General features: G+C 40.9%; 1 protein-coding gene across 3 annotated transcripts in view; it reads right to left on the bottom strand.

Annotated features, from left to right (window-relative positions):
- Window positions 1-17,922, bottom strand: part of SNCAIP (synuclein alpha interacting protein) — a 248,530-nt gene that overhangs the window by 72,448 nt on the left and 158,160 nt on the right. For all 3 annotated transcript variants that reach the window (XM_069962653.1, XM_069962652.1, XM_069962654.1), the window contains one exon: window positions 8,664-8,736. In XM_069962653.1, the coding sequence (XP_069818754.1) occupies window positions 8,664-8,736 (73 nt within the window). The remainder of the gene's footprint in view (window positions 1-8,663; window positions 8,737-17,922) is intronic.

The raw sequence follows: 17,922 nt of genomic DNA on the forward strand, positions 1-17,922 counted from the left end.
ATTGATGAATTCCTCCAGCAGTAGTGCCGGTAATCTTTATCTACTACGTATTTAGTGTGATTCTATGGTGCCGTATCCTAATGCACAGGTATGCTCAGCAGTAGAGTCGATCGAACTTCGGGAAATCCTAGGTTCGATTGAACTCGAACATTCCCAAACCTGCCGCATTAGATTGCTGATGCCTTCCCGGTCCGTGGGGAAGGAGGAGAGTGCCCGGGTACTGACTGGAATTCTGGGATTCAGCCTAGGTAATAGGAATTCCAATCGGTACCCGGGCACTCTTCTCCTTCCCCACGGACCGGGAAGGCATCAGCAATCTAAAGCGTCAGGTTTGTGAATGTTCGAGTTCTATAAAACCTAGGATTTCCCGAGGTTCCATCAACTCCACTCAGCAGCAGAGACAACAGCAGTAATACCTCCAGTAAGGTATTCCATCACCAAATTCAAAATAGAAATAAATTAGAAAAATGACAAATACAGGTGCTTTATAGATCGGCGTAGGGAACTTTGGCTCTCCAGCTGTTGCAAAACTACAACTCCCATCATACATGGACAGTCAAAGCTAAAACTTTGGCTGTCCAGACATGATGGGAGTTGTAGATCTGCAACAACTGGAGAGCCAAGGTTCCCTACCTCTGCAGATAGTAGGTGAGGTTTATATAAATATGATATATATTTGGAGAGGGCAGTTATTAAGGGGTTAAGTATAGAATAATGTACAACCAGATCAGACCCCTAAATAGACACTGGACTCTTGTGTGCCCCCCCATCCCAGACAAGTGTCACCCTGTACCCCCCTGTCCCCCTCTCCTCCCCAGACTGTGCACCCCTGATTGTCCTCCCCTTCCCACAAACCTGTATTTTCTTTCTTCCTCCTCCATAGTGCAGTGTATATACAAGACCTGCGGCGACATCATAGTCACATGTCAAGGTCCTTTACCATCTACACAGTAACTTTGCTGTACTGTTTCCTGGATGCTGTTTAGCCCTAATTTGCGCAAAATCGCTGGAAAAACGCAGGGATTTTGCGCATATTATAGCTAATCAGCAGCCAGGAGACAGTACAGTATGGGAAATAGCTATTTTGATGAAGTAAAATCGTCCCCTGTCTCCTCACACTGACAGAGGGCAGGAGGCTTCCAGGCTGCCTCATCCACTGCCATCCTCTCTCTGCTCCCTGTGATGGCGCCCCCCCTGGTCTCAGCGCCCAGGGCAGCTGCCCCCTTTGCCTCCCCCTAGCTACGGCCCTGTGTCTACGGGTGCCAAAATGAAAGCCATCAGAATGATAGACATCATTTTCCCATTGCCATAAGCTGCTATAATTTTAATGTGTAGGTGTCCCGATACTTCTGTCCATATGGTATATGTCTTTAAGGCTGCTCATCTGTCAGTCCTAGTGAACCAGAAGTACAGTACGTTCGTCTAGACTACACTGAAGATTTAAATTACAGTAATTCACTATGTTAAACACATCTCTCTTGCTGGCCCCATAATGATTAACATTAATAAAACCAGTCATAATATAAACACATTAGAAGAATAGTAGAACAGAACACAGAATTAATATCTATTAAAGACAAGCCAAAAAATTGAGTTTCAACCACAGAAGAACAGGTACTGGGGAACAGAATGTAGGTTCTGACCCCAATAATCACGCTGTGTTTTTGGTGATCATTTAACATATACAATTAAAGGTAAAAAATGGTTGGTAAAAACGGATTCTATTGTATGCCATACTGCAAGATCCGTTTTCCATTGACTTACATTATAAGGCTATGTTCACACTAAGTATATGTCCGGCCGTAGTTCGTACGTGGCCGGACATGTGCGGCTGAAACTACGGCCGTGTGAAAAATAGACATGCGGGCGAATTGCGAACATACGCCCGTAGTATAGTTATGCTTCCTAGCTTGTTTTGAAGCGGTCTGAAGCAGGTCATTTACTTGGAAATCTTCGCCCAGCCCAGTAAACCACACAGAACCTTTTAATATAAAAATCAAGTTCGATTTGGCTGAAAAAAGTATTCCGTACGGGGCCGCATTAAAATCCACGGCTGTGAGTTGGAACAGTTCCGGCCTCAAACGGTCTTGTTATTTTTTCACGGCGCCGTATACCATCCGGCCGTAGGCTCATAAGTAGTGTGCATTGTGCGGCTGTATATCGTATACTTTCAAGGGTACGCATCAACCTCATAACTACTGGCGTATATTCGCGGTTCGCACTACGGATGGAAATATACGTAGTGTGAACATAGCCTAAAAGAAAAAAAAGCGATGGAAGTGGATAATTAAAAAAAAACAAAAACTTTTTTCACTTAAAGATGTGGTTGACTAAATTTTTCTGTGCATTTAAATTAAATGTACTGGAACGAATACAGTGAAATGGATTGTGGCCCTAGCCTTAGTTACAAAGCTAGATACAAATGTCAGTCCACAGTTAGCTATCTCACCAGCACTACTGGTCCCAGGCGTTTGTGCTCAGTCAGGTGTGCAATCACATCTCATCAGTGCTGTAGGTGGTGCTCAGCTTAACACATAAGCCCATCCAAGTACACACAAGAATATTACATATTGTGGCACTTTTAAAGCTTCATCTTTATTGTATCCAAAAACAATCCCTGATGACTCTTTTGCGCTATCAAGCGCTTTCTCAAGGCATGCATCACTGACTGAGACAGCACCACAGCCAGTAATTGGCTGAGCAGGCTGTCACTCCAGAGATGAGCTGCAGTCAGCGGGGGTAACTGGAGACACTGCAGAAGGACACCAGGGTAGCATAGAGAGGTAATATATTTTATGTTTTCTAACAGGGCAACATTATATTAAAACATTTCTAATGGCAGATTAACCCTTTAAGGCTAGGTTGACATTTGCATGGACTATTTATTGGATCAGTGCTGCACACCTCTGTCTCAAATTGTAGAGCCGGTGCTCAGTGGCAAATGGGTTCTTCAACCTCCAATACTGTACAGTAGAAACCACGGCACTCGTTTTTCATGCAAAGATAGGTGAAGATTTAATTTAACAGTGTGATACAAGGTATAAACTCCGACCATAGACATAAAGTACATGAGATGAGACCAATGTAATATGCAACGTTTTGGTCCAACCAGGACCTTCCTCAGGCCATAGGGTCTCTCGTATGCTTAGTATGTGAAAAAGGGTCGGTGGAGTATACCCTATGGCCTGAGGAAGGTCCTGGTTGGACCGAAACGTTGCATATTACATTGGTCTTATCTCATGTACTTTCTGTCTATGGTCGGAGTTTATACCTTGTATCACACTGTTATATAAAACATTCACCTATCCTTGCATGAAAAACGAGTGCCGTGGTTTCTACTGTACGACATTTGCATGGAGGCTGTGTTTGCTTTTCTGTTGGTCTAATATATCTGGGGGCAAAAGGAAAAAAAAGTGAGATGGTAGATCCATTGCACGATGGGCACCAATGCACGCCATAGATTTTAATGGGGTCCATCAGGTTTTAAGGTGTTGTTCACAATTTTACCGCATTTTAGCCAGACAGAAAATTAGGCTTACTTTATTATATATAATATGTGAAGGACGCCCTTTATGGAGCCTTTGACGCAGATGTAAACTTAGCTTAACTAATAAATATAAGATTCAGCCTTGGGTAAGAATCAGGATTCATAGAGTTATCTAGAAGTTAAACAAATCTTCAGGTCTTGAGGCTAATTTTGGTAATTCTGGCACTGTGCTATGCCTCAGAGAGATTCTGTACCTCTATAATATGGCATGCAGTCTTTTAACCACATCTTTTTCATCCGTGTTATTATTACTTTTCTCTAAGAGCCACACCTCGGTTTGGTTACAAAAATGCATAAAACCCTGTAGCAACGTGGCCGCCCTTAAAGCTACATAACGTCGATAAATCCGCCTTACTTACAAAACACTGAAAAAAGAAAATGTATTAAAGTATTTATAGGACTATAGTGGATACAGTGCAGGGATGGAAGGGAAATGTTATCCATCTGCACACAAGATGGAGCTCTTCTACAAACCTGTCAAATGAAGATTATGTATGATGGGATTAGCCGCGTCTTGTGGTTTAATGGACAAATCTGGATAAGAAGAATTAGCATCAGACAGAGTCCAAATATTTAAGAGAGATAATGGGCTGTTTGTTAGTACTGAGACTCTCCAGTGCTCATTTATTACTGATTCATACATCATTCCCCCTTACAATGTTTACAAATCAGATAGTTGATACATGATGCCTTAATCTCTCTAGATTAACTGGGGTCTGCCTCAAAAGAAAAACTCATTTTTCTACTCTACAGATCTCAGGAATGGAAAGCAGAACACTGCAATATAGAATGAATTAATCAGCTGAGGCTTTTCTGTCACCTCAGATTTCAAATCTGTGCAAGTTCTGACCAAAGTGAGTAATATATTCTATTTGGTCTTTGACGTTCATAGGAGCAGAAAAATGGAATCCAAGCTGTGACGAGTCCATCAAGCATTGTACATCAATGGTGTCCAATGGACGCCACTTACTTATACTAATAAGGTCTGCCTAGTTCTGTCTTGGCGTCTGTAGCATTAGTGGGAAAAATAGCAAGGCATGCTGTGCGTGGTGCACATCAGGTTTCCATTTTCTTAATGGTTGAAATGGCAACATAGCAAGATCACCAAAACACTTAGAAAGCCTAACGGAACCAAGGCTACCATGCAACAGCTTCAGGCATCTACTGACCATCAGCAAACAGCAACTGAAATGAATCAGAAACCACACTGATTGATGGTATATTAGTAGGCAGTGTTATTTCACTGGCCAAATACCGCTGCAGCTCCGAATCAAACCCTTACAGCCCTTTGCTGCTCCTGTTTGCTTCTCAGACAAGAGGTCAGTGCAGGTCCTGCCTGCTCAGCCAATCAGTGTCCTAGACAGGGCGATGCTGTGATTCGCTGATCAGGCAGGTTCAGCTTTAATATCGTAAGAAGACAGAAGAGAAGCAGTGGAGGGCTGGATCCAAGCCAAAGAGTCAAGCAGGAGCTGTAGTGGAACCTTCGGGGGACCAAGGGTAAATAAGTTAGCCAAGTTAGTACTGTGTAATGCAGCTTTCACTGTAGCTATTATTATCAGCTTTACAAATACTTCCCATAAATCAGGTCAGCATAAACTTATTGATCGGAAACAGTATTAACCAGAGGTTGTCCACAGTGTATAAGACTGGCCTTTGAGTTTAAAAGTGACTACCTGAAGAACTATACCACTATATACTACTTTTCTATTCCTGTCCAGTATTTGGGTAAAAAACCCCTGGCAAACATGACACTGTAGTTTTAGGCTATGTTCACACACTGTAAAAATAATGGCCGTTTTTACCGGATGGTTGTAGTTTAACAGCAAATAAGAGCCATTACTCATAAAATAACGCCGGTTGTTTTAAAAAAACATTTTGACGGTGTGTGAACGTAGCCTTAAAGCAATTTGCCATGCATTTTTCCAGCTGAAATTTGAATTTGGCTGGAAACACACACTTTTTTTTTATAAACTGTGTGCCAAGTGGATGTACATGGGATGGAAAATATAAAGGGTGGACTTGATTTTGGCACAAAAACTGCAGTAGCAGTTTAAAAAAACAACACAAAAAAAACCTGCCATGTGCTTTTCCACCCTTAGACTATAGCAAGAGAATGTAAATTTAGAACACAGAAAAAAAGACAAATTTGGTCGGCTCTCCCAGAACACTATTCACACCAGGCAGGAGCATGTTGCTATGTCTGAAATTGCAAACACACAAAAAACACAAAAATGCAACAACTCACCGCAATGGCAAGATACAGACCCACTACAGACATGAAAACGGTTAAAAGCAGCCCCCCCAACTGATAAAAAAAAATCCCACAAAAATAATGAATGAATTTAGTTATTTAAAGCTTTTCTTTTTAGAATATAAGCAGGTTACAATCCATGTTATATGATAACATATTGCTAATACTCTAGATCTACTGTATAAGGCTATGTTCACACAATGTTTTTAAGCTCAGTTTAAAATGACATCCGTCATTTTGAGTCTTAAATAACGGACGTAATTTAGCAGCCTTGCCTCCCCTTAGTGCAATGACTGGTGTTTGTAAATTATTCTAGTTTGGAGTTACTAATTGCCCTTTGGGTGAGGCTTAATTGAAAAGTCCGTTGAATTAATAGTAAAAACTGAGAAAGAACGGTGAGAAAAGAAAAACTGTATGTGAACAACTAATAAAACACGTCCGGTGTTTGCAAAAGACGTCCGAAAATAATTATCATGTTCATTATTTTGACGTCCGCGGTAAAGTCGTCCATTATTCAATGCATTGTGTGCATTGGACATCCATCTTCCCATTGACTTCAATGCATTGCCATAGCAGTCAGTTAAATCGTGGCAAAAACAGTTTTTTTTTTTTTTATAAATATCAAAATCGGCCGCCTTTTCTTTATTTTTAACGTTGTGTGAACATAGCCTAACAGAGAAAAGGGGAGCAAAACCATAATAAGTCTGCCTGAATATACATTGTAAAACTATTAAAGAAAGCTACTGTATACAGTATATGAAGCATTCCCAACAGCCAGATTATACAATACATATATAGATTTCAGATGTTCTACATATTGAATAAAAGTACACAATTACACTTGATTTATATTTTTGTTTCCTATATTATATTGTTTATCTACCATGCTTGCGGTGGTGGTGGTTTTAATGCATACAAAATCATTCCCCTTTATTATTACATTGCTCAGTGATTCATATCCTTGTTATATCCTGGACAATTCTGACCTATCAATTACCTGAATTTATAAAACTTGCTCCTTCAAGACAGGTGACCCTCAAGCTTTTATGTTGAATAACTATATGTATTGCCTTACAATGGTTGCCAATGGCTGTATTGGATGCCAAGACATACAGTAAATTTTATCTTGAGCTTTTCATGCCATACATGGTATCATAGGCTATATCTAATATAGTCATCTAATACCATAAAGAAATAAACGTGCATCTAGTGTTCTTAATAAACACAATAAAACATAAAATATGATTCAACACACAAGATATAAGGAATGATAATAACCTTATTCCTTATTGCCAACATATTTACCCCTATAAATGTCCTCGGCTGACCCATATCTTGAAGAAAGCAGAAGACACTGTATGGTTTTCCTATGCTTCTCGTGGATGATCAATGACTGTGGCCGCTTTCTGTTCATTGGAGACCAATCCACTGCTGACACAGTGGGAACGCTGATAAGCACACAGTACTGTGGCAGCGATCCTGACAATAGTATGTTCTATTCACTGCCTCCCCCTGACTAGAATTCAATGTTTAAAGGAATTTGTCAGGTAATTACTTTCGGTCTTCAGTTCCTATTACAGCCTGTGCTTGGGGGTATCTGAATACTTACTAAGGCCTCAAGCTCCTTCACACAGCTGCCTGTAATTCTAGCGATTATGGGTGCGGCATAAAGCAGGTTATGTGAACCATGAAATTCCATAACTGCTAATTTGTAAGTACTCTACTGTGCATACTATTAGAACACAGCTACTTGAGGAGGTCAAATCTGCATATCACATCACAAGCTGTTCAATAAAATTGCACATAGAAATAATAAAACCCACCCTCTTCATCATTAGGAATGCCCCTGACAGGATTTTTCCTATTCCTCTGCAGTGAACATTGCACAGGTGCCTTAACGATCCAGCCCACAGATCCATCATCACAGCTGATGAATAGGAAAATACCTGCCTGGGGCATTCCTAATGTTGAAGAGGGCGGGGAGAAGGGACAGAGAGGTTTTGCCAACCTAATGCCCACACACTCTAGGCCACGTCAGTTTGACACAGGGATGCAAGATTAAAAGTTATTTTTTAGGACAATAACTGCATCCCCTGCCAAACGGACCCCAGGATAGATCTTGGATTAAAAGCAGCTATATGAAGGTAAAAGCGGTTTGGGGTGGGCAGATTGGGGGTACAGAGTCACTTTAAAGAGAAACTAACAGCAAAAAAATATCCATATCACACAGGACACTGAGAATGAAGGTAGTTTTCTTATGTTTATGCTCAGCGCTGTTTTTGGTAAATCTTTGCATTACTTACTATTTAAAATTATTTGATCTGCCCTGCCCGCCCACCTCTTCTCATGAATCTTCATCCGGAGCAGTAACTTCACTCCGGCGCTCAATTATTATCTATCTATCTAAATAGAAGATTTAGCAAAAACAGTGCTAAGAGTGAAGGTAAGAAAATTAGTCAAAAAAAGCCAAATTGATTTGAGGAAGTTGTGCTTAGCACAATGATATGCATAGGGTTCATGAGATCAAGCTAGATTGCACTATTTGCAGTTGGATTAATTTGCGTTTGAATATACGTTACATTTTCTTTAATCGTAGGGGTTCATGTTTCATCTCCCTTTGAAATATAATTGTATAAGGCCACTGTACTGTGTGTATTCTTATTCATGTTCATTGTTTCAGCAGAGAGCAGATGTGCAAGAGAAATCCCATTCAAGCAATAGGAAAGGGAGAATGACAAGTGGAATCCGCCAGTGGACTCCGCTCATAAATTCTGCAAATTCTTTTACTCAGTTTGCAAGGGCCCTTACACCCCATGTGTGTACTTTGTTGATTACGGATTTCCATAATATAAACACCAAGCTTACCTGATCTATCATCATTCTGGACATCACATCTTCTGCAGAGTTCTGGAATTGTCTTCAGGGATGTTATGGAATACTAAGGAAGACAAAACAACATGGATTATTGTTAACAATGTAACCCGGTGTAAAGTTCCCATGACTTAATGTGTGCTTTAAAACAAATATTAAATGCAAATTCCAGCACTTTGAGTAGGTGGAAGGGGTTTGTAACTCACTCACTTTAAGATTAAACATTGCATGAGCCATGCTACTTAGGAAACTATGTAACAAAAGGGAAACTCAGGAAGCAGAAGAAAACTTCTTTAAACATAACTCAGTGCCTGGTTATTTTTGCTCCCAAAGTTTACATTGAGATACATCACACTGTATACATAAAATACTATAATTTCTGAGAAATTAGGTTAGTCCAATAAAACAGTATCATTTAAACCATATGCAGAACGATTGCAGTGACTAAACTCAGCAGTATCCTGGTACAAAACAAATATTAGAGTATATCAATCTTTCTTGCTAAAAAAATAAAAAAATAAATAAAATAATAATAATAAATAATATTTCATATAGAAAAGAAGAAGCAGTACTATCTCCAGCTCAATGGGTGGTAAAATCCGGTAACTTTATTTATACATGGCAAAATGTTAATGTGTATCGGGTCCACATTATATATAAAGAACATACATATCGGGTCCACATTATACATTATCGGGTCCACATTATATATAAAGAACATACATATAAGTAGGGATGAGCGAACTTTTGAAAAGTTCGGTTCGGTTCAATCCGGCGAACTTTCGTGATTCGTACGAACCAAACCTAAAACGAACCTTGGTATAGCGGCTGAATAATTGCAGCTACAATAGTGGGAGTCTGATAGGGTATAGTTTCGTTTAGTTGTAGTTGCTATTACAATGAAAAAAGTGGCAAAAATCAAAGTGCAAAAATAGTGAAAAAAAATTAGCCAAGGTGTAAGTGATTACACGGGACATAGGACACAAAGTTCCTTGGACCCAGTAGGGTGGAAAACAGACATTTGACAGTGGAACCAGCAGCCGTAATAGTACTGGATTGGACCCAGTATGGTTGAGAACAGACAATTGACGGAGGAGGAGGAGGCAGTAGCACTTGATTGTACCCAGCCCAGTATGGTTTAAAAGAGACTATTGGAGGAGGCGGCACCACTTGATTGCCCCCAGCTTAGTATGGTTGAGAACAGATTATTTGAGGAGGAGGAGGCAGTACCTGATTGTACCCAGGCCAGTATGGTTGAGAACAGACTATTTGAGGAGGAGGCAGTACCTGATTGTACCCAGGCCAGTATGGTTGAGAACAGACAATTGACAGAGGAGGAGGATGTTCAGCCTTGGAGTGGTGGCCTGGGAATCCTCGCTGATGATGTTGTTCAGCGCACTTTCCAGAACACGGGTGAGTGGGATGATGTCGTTGATCCCATAGTCATGCCTGCTCACAAACAGAGTCTCATCCTCAAAAGGGATCAACAATTGGCAGGACATGATCGCAGAAACCTGGGCACTATGAGGTTTATCACATGTGCCATACAAGGTGTTTGACGCAGCCCTTCCTGCTGCACTGCAGAGAAAAGGTTCCTCCCTTTGTGGGCTACAACACTTCTCACCGTTAGTTGACCTGGGGTCAGCCATTCATATATCTCCTACCTGATGGTCCGGAGGAGCTCCTGCCCACTGTGGCTCCATTCACCCAGGCTCACAAAATGGAGGACAGCCTGAGAGCGCCGGGTCTGACATCGTTGGTAGGACACCAGGGCAGGTTGGACTGCAGTCAAAGCGGTGGATGGTTGCAAGCTGGTGGAGGCAGAACTTTTGCAGAACTGGCCCCCTAAAGCATCAGGGAGGTGACAGTGGGAGTAATGGGCTAACTTTCTCTTCTGGGGGAATGTTGACCCAATGGGCAGTAACAGACATGTACTGCCCTTGCCCATAATTAAAGGACCAGACAACAGCACTGGGGTGCACGTTTTTTGACACGGTTTCTACACAACTGTGCAGTGATGGGACAGCTAATGGGACTTTTTTTTTTCTGTTACAGTAGTGGGACTTTTTTTGGACTGTTTTGGATTTTTTTTTTTTTTTTGCGGCTAAACGGGGTTCTCCTATTTTTGAACCTTTATTGTAAAGATATGAACTGAGATTTTGACTTAATAAAGTAGATCAGCTTGAACACTGAAGTTGCTTATGTGTCTTGGTTGATACTCACAGACAGCTGTCACATTACATTTTGATTAGGTAGCAGCCAGGTATATCTGAGGAGACTAATTTAAGGTCTCACCCTAACAGGGGTGACAGCAAACATCTTGATATTCACAGGATAGGATTAGTTATAGGAGTAATAATCCCTTGTATCCTGGTCTATTCTGTCATTTTGTTATTGTTACTCTTCAGACCTCTTTAGAAACCATCATTCAATGTATTGTACTAGATAATTTCTCCAAACATAATCCTTAAATTCTTCCAATGATACAACAATTTGCCCCATAATTTTCAGAAGTCTACATTTGGGTCTAGAAATGCAGTAATGCAGTAAATGCACCAAACCAAAAAAAGGAAATGCAGTATGTCACCTTGTGTGAGATGATAATGGGGAGTCAGGCGGGAGAAGCAACCCACGTGTTCCGCCATCAACACGGCTTCATCCTCCTAATAAAGTAGTGTTGACGGTGGAATGTGTGGGTTGCTTGACTGACTTGACCTGACTCCCCATCATCATCTCCGACAAGGTGACATACTGCATTTCTCTATTTTTGGTTTGGCGCACTTACCAAACTATTTATAATTTTTTCCACATATTTGGTTCTGTTACCATGCTGTGTTAGGGGTTAGTTTGTGGGTTAACCTGACTTGTATCCAAGCGGGTTACAGGTAGTTGTATTTTAAGTGTTTTTAACTTTGCATATGGCTATGTAAGGAGGCTTGTCTCCCATACAGATTCTTTTGGAATCTATGTTTAATTCTTAATACTTACTTACTAAAGTATTGATTGGATGTACAGCTTTCTTTGTGCATATGCTGCTTTTTGTGTTGTTTATATGCATAAGCTGCGCTCTGCCCTCTAGTGTGTTGTCCATGATTTTGCTTATTTGGTACTTTAGGGTCTATGAATTATCCAATCAAGAGTCAAATACAGTAGAACCTACTGCACATAATAACCCCAAATATGTTTATGCTGAAGAAAAGCTAAAAATGTAATCCAAAACACTGGACCTTCAAGACACCCATGTTCAATTCCAATATTACAGCCTCACAGAACGTGTCATAGCAGTCATACTCTAGTTTTTCCAGTTTTTCTTCATGTTCAATTTACTTGACTTTCATTAGCAATTTATCTGGGATTGCATTCTTGAAGAGCAGGGAAGGAGAGTGCTACTTTGTAAGCCAAATATTTAAACTCTGAAATGCATTGACTTCTGTGGGTGTTGTATATTCTATATACACCTTCATTATTTATTTCTAGCTCCTCTTGTGCTCTCAGGTTCAGTCATATGACCATTACACTTGTGACTTGTTTACGTCCTGTGATGTCACAGTTAATATCTGTTTTCTGTTCCTTCCAATGAACACGATCACAGGTGGAGTCATCAGGTGGGTTGGGCAGGTGTCCCTCCATGGACTGTCTGGAATTCCACATTGATTTTAGCCCTGCCCCTGTAGGCGAAACTAATATCGGAGCCCACAGAAGTCAATACATTGCCGGATTATTAAAAAGTCCCAGACAACCCCTTTAATGTGAAAAGGGAGGGAGGAATATAGAACTGGACCCTGTCTAAAGAATGCTGTCTTATTATAATTGTCAGGGCTGCAGCAGCGTCCCGTGCTCCGGGCCGCTGCCGCATCCCCTCTCTGTCATATACAGCCGCCGGTGTCCTGCTGCAGAGACCCGGCGCTGCTGCTAGTTCGGCCCCCGGGGGCGTCTCACCTCGCCCCGCTCCTGTCTCTGTCTGTCTCGGCCGGCGCGCGCACGCCGGCTGTCACAGGTTTAAAGGGCCAGTACGCTCCTAATTGGTGTATGCACACAATCACTCCCTATAAATCCAAGCATGCCCTGTCCCTCGTGTTGGAGCCTCTTCATGCTTCCCTTAGTGTTTTGGCCCAGCTCCCTGTTTTTCCTGTCCGTTGCCCGTGTCCGCTGTTCTTGTCCGCTGCCCTTGCCTGTTGTTCCTGTCCATTGCCTCTGCCACCTGCGGTTAAGCCTAAGACCACCTAAGAGCACTATCACCTGCCTACTGCTCCTGCTACACCTTGCCCGCCGTCACTAGCAAACCAAGCCAGGGGTAGCGACCTGGGGGTCGCCTGCCGCAGCAAGCGAATCCCGTGGCGGGCTCTGGTGAAAACCAGCGGCCCCTTAGACTCCGCTTCCTGGTGTGGTTAATGCCATCGCTGGTGACGGTACAGAGGATCCACGACTCCAGTCGTAACAATAATCTGGGAAAAAGAACAGTGTGAGAGCATTTTTAGCTGTCCTGAAAGAGGAGGAGAAGAGGAATTAGTTGTTTGGGGTTTATCTGATAAAGTTTAGAATATCTTGTTAAAGATCTAGTGCCATCAAGGTCTATAGCAGAGTTAGGAAAATCTTTGACAATTGCTGTTCTGTAAATCCTTTGACTGCAATGCTTTGTTTCACAAAAGAAGTTTTTCAGAAGGGTCTGAAATGCAATACTCTCAAAGTGCATTTCTCAGCTACTAATTTCTTCATGGGTGGTTCCTCACTGAAATGATGTTAGCCAGGGAAATAAATAACATTCACGCACAGCACACTCCTGCAAGAAACCCTAAAAACCTATGTGATACCAAAAAGGGTCTTCCCCGAAGTGGCCTATGCCAATAATATTAACCAGAATGCAATTCTGGACAGAGAAACCTTTGCAATTCATAATGTACGGAGAGCTTTAATAATAATTTTATAATCTATATTGAAACAGTCAATCAGAAAATCTAAAGTTCTATTTCTTCACCACTAAGGAAAGCATCTAGGTGTAAAGGCCCGTAAAGCATCAACGCTCTGCTGGATCCGGTCAACCATTTATTTCTGCTACAGTGCTCAAGGTCTGGACGGCCAAGGTCGGCTTCACATCCTAAAGCTTTAGATCTAAAAGCTCACTCAACATGTTCTACATGAGTTTCCGTCAGAAGCCAGCACAATATCCCTCCCAATAAAAGTTTTCATCTAATCTGGTTCTTTGTATCCTGCAGCTTTATAGCCAGCACTAGATAATTATTTAATTACTGATAATTGTTTTGTCTCCTGTCTAATCTGGGTTGAGAATAATGTAATCCATTGTTGGGCTGCCTCAGGAATTCAATGGTTTAGAAATGTTCATTTTCCATATATGACTTTATAGATGTGACGCTCAGTGCATGGAGTAAGGAGCGAGCAGCATAAGAGGAGCTTCATGCTACATTACTGAGTAACTGTTTATTAGCCTCACTCTATTATTTGGATATTATATATCCTTTAACATTTCTCCTTCCCTTTAACAGAAAGCAGCTGCTGAGCCTTCATGGAGACAGCAACATTTCCTTTGTTTCTGTTTTTGTGCTTGGATTATCAGAACCTTGGAGTAACTCAACATTGTCAAGGCCCTACCCCATTTCTGTAAGAGTGGAAACACCAAAAACCTCTGATCATGTCATGAAGATGTTGTTGTGTTTTTATATTTTATATCTTATGTCTGCATGCACAATGTTATATGACCTCACTGATCTTGAAGAGACTCTGTCAGCAAATGTATTGTGTCCTATCTAAGTGTAGCATAAAGAAGTTAACAGAGAAGCTTAACAGAATGATGTATCACTTGCATTGTTATGTGCAGCTAATGCAAATATATCCTACTAAATAACATGGACAATAGGTAATCTTCTCCATAATGTGCATGAGCCCAGTAGTCCTGAATATTCATGAGAAGCAGAAAACTCTGCCCACCAGCTGCTGATTGGTAGTTATCTATCCATGCTGTGTATAGGCAGTCAACTGTCAATAAGCAGCTGGTGGGTGGGGGGAGGGTGTGGCAAGAATCCCATTCTCCTGCATATTAGGATGACAGTTGAACAGAATGATGTAAGTAATACATCAATCTGTTCAGTATTTCTGATTCTGATTTCTGATTCTAATGGAGCTGCGTCATAGAGGGACGGGGGTAGACCGGCCTGCCTCCAGTGCTTACCTTCCGGCCAGTACCTGGGCATAGAACAGCGCCGTATGCGGTTCAAAAAAAGGGCTGTGGCACCGGCTTTTCTGCACTAGCACCGTTCTATCCATGTGAAATGCTTAAAGCGAATGTACTGATGGTACACTCGCTTTAATTTACGTGCCAGAAAATGCTCAATGGAGACCTGTTACAGATGCAATACAGTGTAATTACACTTTCTCTTTTTTTTATTGGATACTTTTTCTGTTTAGCCTTTTTATTAGGTACAGTTGAATGAAAAAGCTAAGGGCATTTTTACACGACTGGACTATTCTACAAGGCTTAATCAATCATGTGGCCTATTAACTTCATGATAGTCTCTTGTACATTCCTGTTTACACAGGAAGATGTGTGGGTGACTACCAATGATGAGCTTTCCCAGTGTATTAACTAAACAGAACAATGTGATGTGAACAGGGCTTTGTGTCAGAGCATCTCTGTATGGGCCCTATTACACCAACAGATTATCTGACAGATTTTTTTTGAGCCAAAGCCAGGAATGGACTATAATTAGAGAACAGGTAATAAAGGAAAGACGGAGACTTCTCCTCTTTTCAAATCCATTCCTGGCTTTGGCTTAAAAAAATCTGTGGCCCCAAGGGAAAACTAATTGCCCACCCCTGGAGTAGAGTTTGTACAACTTGAAGGACCTACATTGCTCTGGGACAGTAATTGAAAGCACACAAAGTAGCCACTAAGATTACTTTAAGAATTTAAAAGTGGTAGTCACTCCTGAAACCTCAATAGACGCAGAGTTTCTGCATCTCCACATCATTGTTTTATAAACATTAAGTAACATTCAGCCAGCCAATTATGGACACAGTTCCAGATTCCTTACCAACCACACTCTCAGCAAGGCCAGAGCTAAAAATGTTTTCTCCTCTTTCAAATATCATACCGAAGATACCAATCAAAAACAAATGTGGAAATTAAGAGTGGAGCAACTGAAACAATGGGCAGATTTTACAAATAAAATATTTATAGCGCAATGTGAAATAAAAGAGTAAAGCTGTGTACACTAACCACAAACCCAACCACATTAAAGATGTTGCTATTAATATGAACGCCTTGGTGCCAGCATGGATTAGTATCTCTTTGTTCTGTTTTCCTATTATGAGAATTCATTGAAAGATTACTTGGTTGCATTTTGCTAGCTTCCTATTCCAACCTTCACTTAAATATTTTGATTTAAGTTTATGATTTCTAAAAATAATGGATTTTTACCTAACATTACTTGACTACAAACGCAAATTTATAAAATTAATAGGCATCTTACCAGATGTGGACCTAGCAAAGGACTGATTTACAAAGCAGCAGGCTATATACTACTTTAACTCCTTCAGAACCAGGCTAATTTTTGCTTTTTGTTTTTTCCCTTTAGTTTTCCCCCCTTGTGTTTAAAAGGCCATAGTACTGTCAGTTTCTATGATCACTGCACTGATTTCTCATAGAGATCAATGTAGTGCATATGTACTGCATTGATCTCTCAGATCAGTGCTCGATTCCTATGGGCTGCTGGAGCTCATAGCAAATGACTGGCGAGTTGGGATCAGTGACGCTGAGGCCTGGCCAGAAACACAAATTCCCCTAGACCCCAGGTGATGGCATTTTATAGTCAGTTTTGACAATAGCATTGAAATGGTTAATTAGCTGGGTGCGGTGATTGGCCTGCAGCCGCTTATAGCCGCGTTCCCAGTGCTGCGTGCCCCCTCTCTGGGCACAAGGAGTTAAAGGAGTTATCAAGTGTTAGAAAAACACGGCTACTTTCTTTCAGAAGCAGCACCACTCTTGTTTCCAGTTTGGGTGCAGGTTTTGAAAATCAATTACATTGAAGTGAAAGGAGCTTATTTTCAAACCACGCCTGAACTGGAGACGAGTACTGTTGTCTCTGAAAGAAAGTGGTCATGTTTTTCTAATGCTGGATAACCCCTTTAAGGTTTCAAACATATGACATTATAAATCCATGCAGCAAGCATCCATGATATAGTGCTGATAATATAGTATTGGTCCATAGATTGCTTTGGTCAGCGGATTGGTCAGGCTTCAAGTTCTCTAATCCTTGAAGATTAGCTATGATCACACTAAAGGCCATCTCAAACTAGTAATTTTATTTTGAGACATAACTTTCTGATCTCATGTCTGAAATACATCTCACATATTCTACATTTTATTCTACTGGCCTCACCAGCCAGCATAATCCACAGCAAAGGGTTTTAGAATTACCATCAATGTATGAAACTTTGTCTTCATATATTGCTGACATTCTTAAAGCTATGTATAACTATACCAATACCACACCACAACATGCTTTAGAGACACTTTGAAAAGTACTTGCTTTGGTCAGAAACAGTACATGCATGGGAAGAGTTACAGTCTTCTCCTTATCAGGAGACTCCATAAATTACCATTGCAACAATCGAAGGCAATGGTTCAGGGACTCTGTGAACAAAGACTTGCTCGGACTAGGGGGATGACCAGCCGCCAAAAGTATAAACAACGGCTGACTACTTCTGTGCATGGTGTACATGTGTACCCATGTGTATCTGTGTATACATTTATGCTTATATACCTAATTAGCAATTTCTTAATGTTCAATTGAAAAATTACAAAAAATATATTTTTTTTAAATTTATTTTTTAAATTGTCTTCAATAGATCCAAATAAAGGCCTAATAAGCATATGATCATTTAAATGTGTTAAATCTGCCTCACCAACTACCAACAATTTAAAAAGAACTTAATGACAAAACTAAATGAATATGACTAAATAATAGGCTTCATACTCTGCTTATTGTCTTTTTGTAATTCATACTATGAAAGGGTTTGTCTGGGGAAAACAAAGATTTTCTCTGGGGCTCAGGTGGTGTAAAAATAAACTAGACTAAAGTATTCTGGTCCTTTACAACTAAAGTTCCCCTTTTCCCAGTCCCCCACTGGTCTGAGCTTCTTTTGGGCTGACCCCACAGGACCTGTCTGCTCTGCCAATCAGTGACTGAAAAATGACACAGCTGCCACCACTGACTGGGCATTCTGTGTTTTGCTTGCT

The sequence above is a fragment of the Dendropsophus ebraccatus genome, chromosome 3 (assembly GCF_027789765.1).
Source record: "Dendropsophus ebraccatus isolate aDenEbr1 chromosome 3, aDenEbr1.pat, whole genome shotgun sequence".
Taxonomy (NCBI): domain Eukaryota; kingdom Metazoa; phylum Chordata; class Amphibia; order Anura; family Hylidae; genus Dendropsophus; species Dendropsophus ebraccatus.